The 1,339-nt window shown below is 41.0% G+C and overlaps 1 protein-coding gene across 1 annotated transcript in view; it reads right to left on the bottom strand.

Annotated features, from left to right (window-relative positions):
• Window positions 1-1,039, bottom strand: part of grin3bb (glutamate receptor, ionotropic, N-methyl-D-aspartate 3Bb) — a 28,534-nt gene extending 27,495 nt beyond the window's left edge. The window contains exon 1 of the mRNA XM_034882090.1: window positions 774-1,039. Coding sequence (XP_034737981.1) covers window positions 774-983 — 210 coding nt within the window. The 5' untranslated portion in view covers window positions 984-1,039. The remainder of the gene's footprint in view (window positions 1-773) is intronic.
• Between the last annotated feature and the right edge of the window lie 300 nt (window positions 1,040-1,339).

Here is a 1,339-nt window from a genome sequence, read left to right as displayed (position 1 = left end):
ATTTATAGATATATTTATATGTATATAATAACAAGAACAACAATAATGAAGTCAAGTCTCCTTTAACCTAAACAGGAAGTCTGCACCAACCACGAAGGCAGATTGGCAGAACTGGTGATTTGGGGTATTTTCTGTTGTACTTGAATATTTAATATAGACACTCTTTTCCACTATGATACCATTACAACTTTCTGCATTTTTTACACACTGCTCCTTTAAACATGTTCCAATCTAACTTTACTGTAAGGGAACACCATGGATATCTTTCTTTGCATTGTTATAGTATGTGTGTGTGTGTGTGTGTGTGTGTGTGTGTGTGTGTGTGTCATATGTCTGTGTATGTATGTTGTGTGTAAGCTATTGGACACCTTCATTTCCTTCAGGATAAATTAAGTATCTCTGTGTGTGGCCGTTGGTACCTCTAACACCTTGTAGTACCCTACCTCCTAAATCTGAATTATTAGTTTTACATCAAAGTGCTGTGATTAAAACGAATCATTTCTAAATAAAGTTGGGTAGATGTTTTCCAGCCGAATTCACCAGCAGGCCAACTGGTTGATAATGAGTCTTATAATTTCACTACAGAAGTGGGTATGTGTTTTTTTAGGCGAGGTCAAATATTAAATCGAGTGTTTTGTGAAGGGGGTCTGGTGCAATGATTAAACAGAGTGTTTTGTAAAGGGTTGTCTGGTCCGGTCAGGTCTACTGGTGTAGTGGTTAAATCGAGTGTTTTGTAAAGGTGGTCTGGTGTGAAGGGGTCTGGTCTGGTCTACCTTCCTCTGGATCTCCCACACATTGATGAAGTTCTTGCCCAGCTGCGCGGACAGCAGGTACTCCCCGCGGAGCACGGTGAGGGTCCGGGCAGCGCTGTTCCCGCCCCGGTACGACAGCAGGCTGGAGCCGCTGTGCAGGTCGAACACGGTGCTGTTCCACATCTGCGCTGCGGAGTCGCAGCTCACGATCACCTCCAGAGGAGCCGCCATGCTGGCTTCACCACAACAAGACCAGACACACGCGGAGACAGACGGGCCGGCGCGCTGAGGCGTCACTTCCGGGTCCGGGTCATACAGACAACAGTGAACGCCCACTTTAATTTCCTCTTTAATAATGATAATAATAATAATCTTTATTTATAACACACACATACATAAATAACTATATATGATGAAATATATAAATGTAATAATATATATGTAAATAAATATATATGAATATATAAAATATATATAAAACTATATAAATATATAAACACATATATGTGTGTTATATACACTCACCGGCCACTTTATTAGGTACACCTGTCCAACTGCTCGTTAACACTTAATTTCTAAGCAGCCAA

This window comes from Etheostoma cragini, chromosome 9 (assembly GCF_013103735.1).
Source record: "Etheostoma cragini isolate CJK2018 chromosome 9, CSU_Ecrag_1.0, whole genome shotgun sequence".
NCBI classification, from domain to species: domain Eukaryota; kingdom Metazoa; phylum Chordata; class Actinopteri; order Perciformes; family Percidae; genus Etheostoma; species Etheostoma cragini.
The sequence above is the reverse complement of the archived record's forward strand: the minus strand, read 5'-3'. Positions and strand labels throughout refer to the sequence as shown.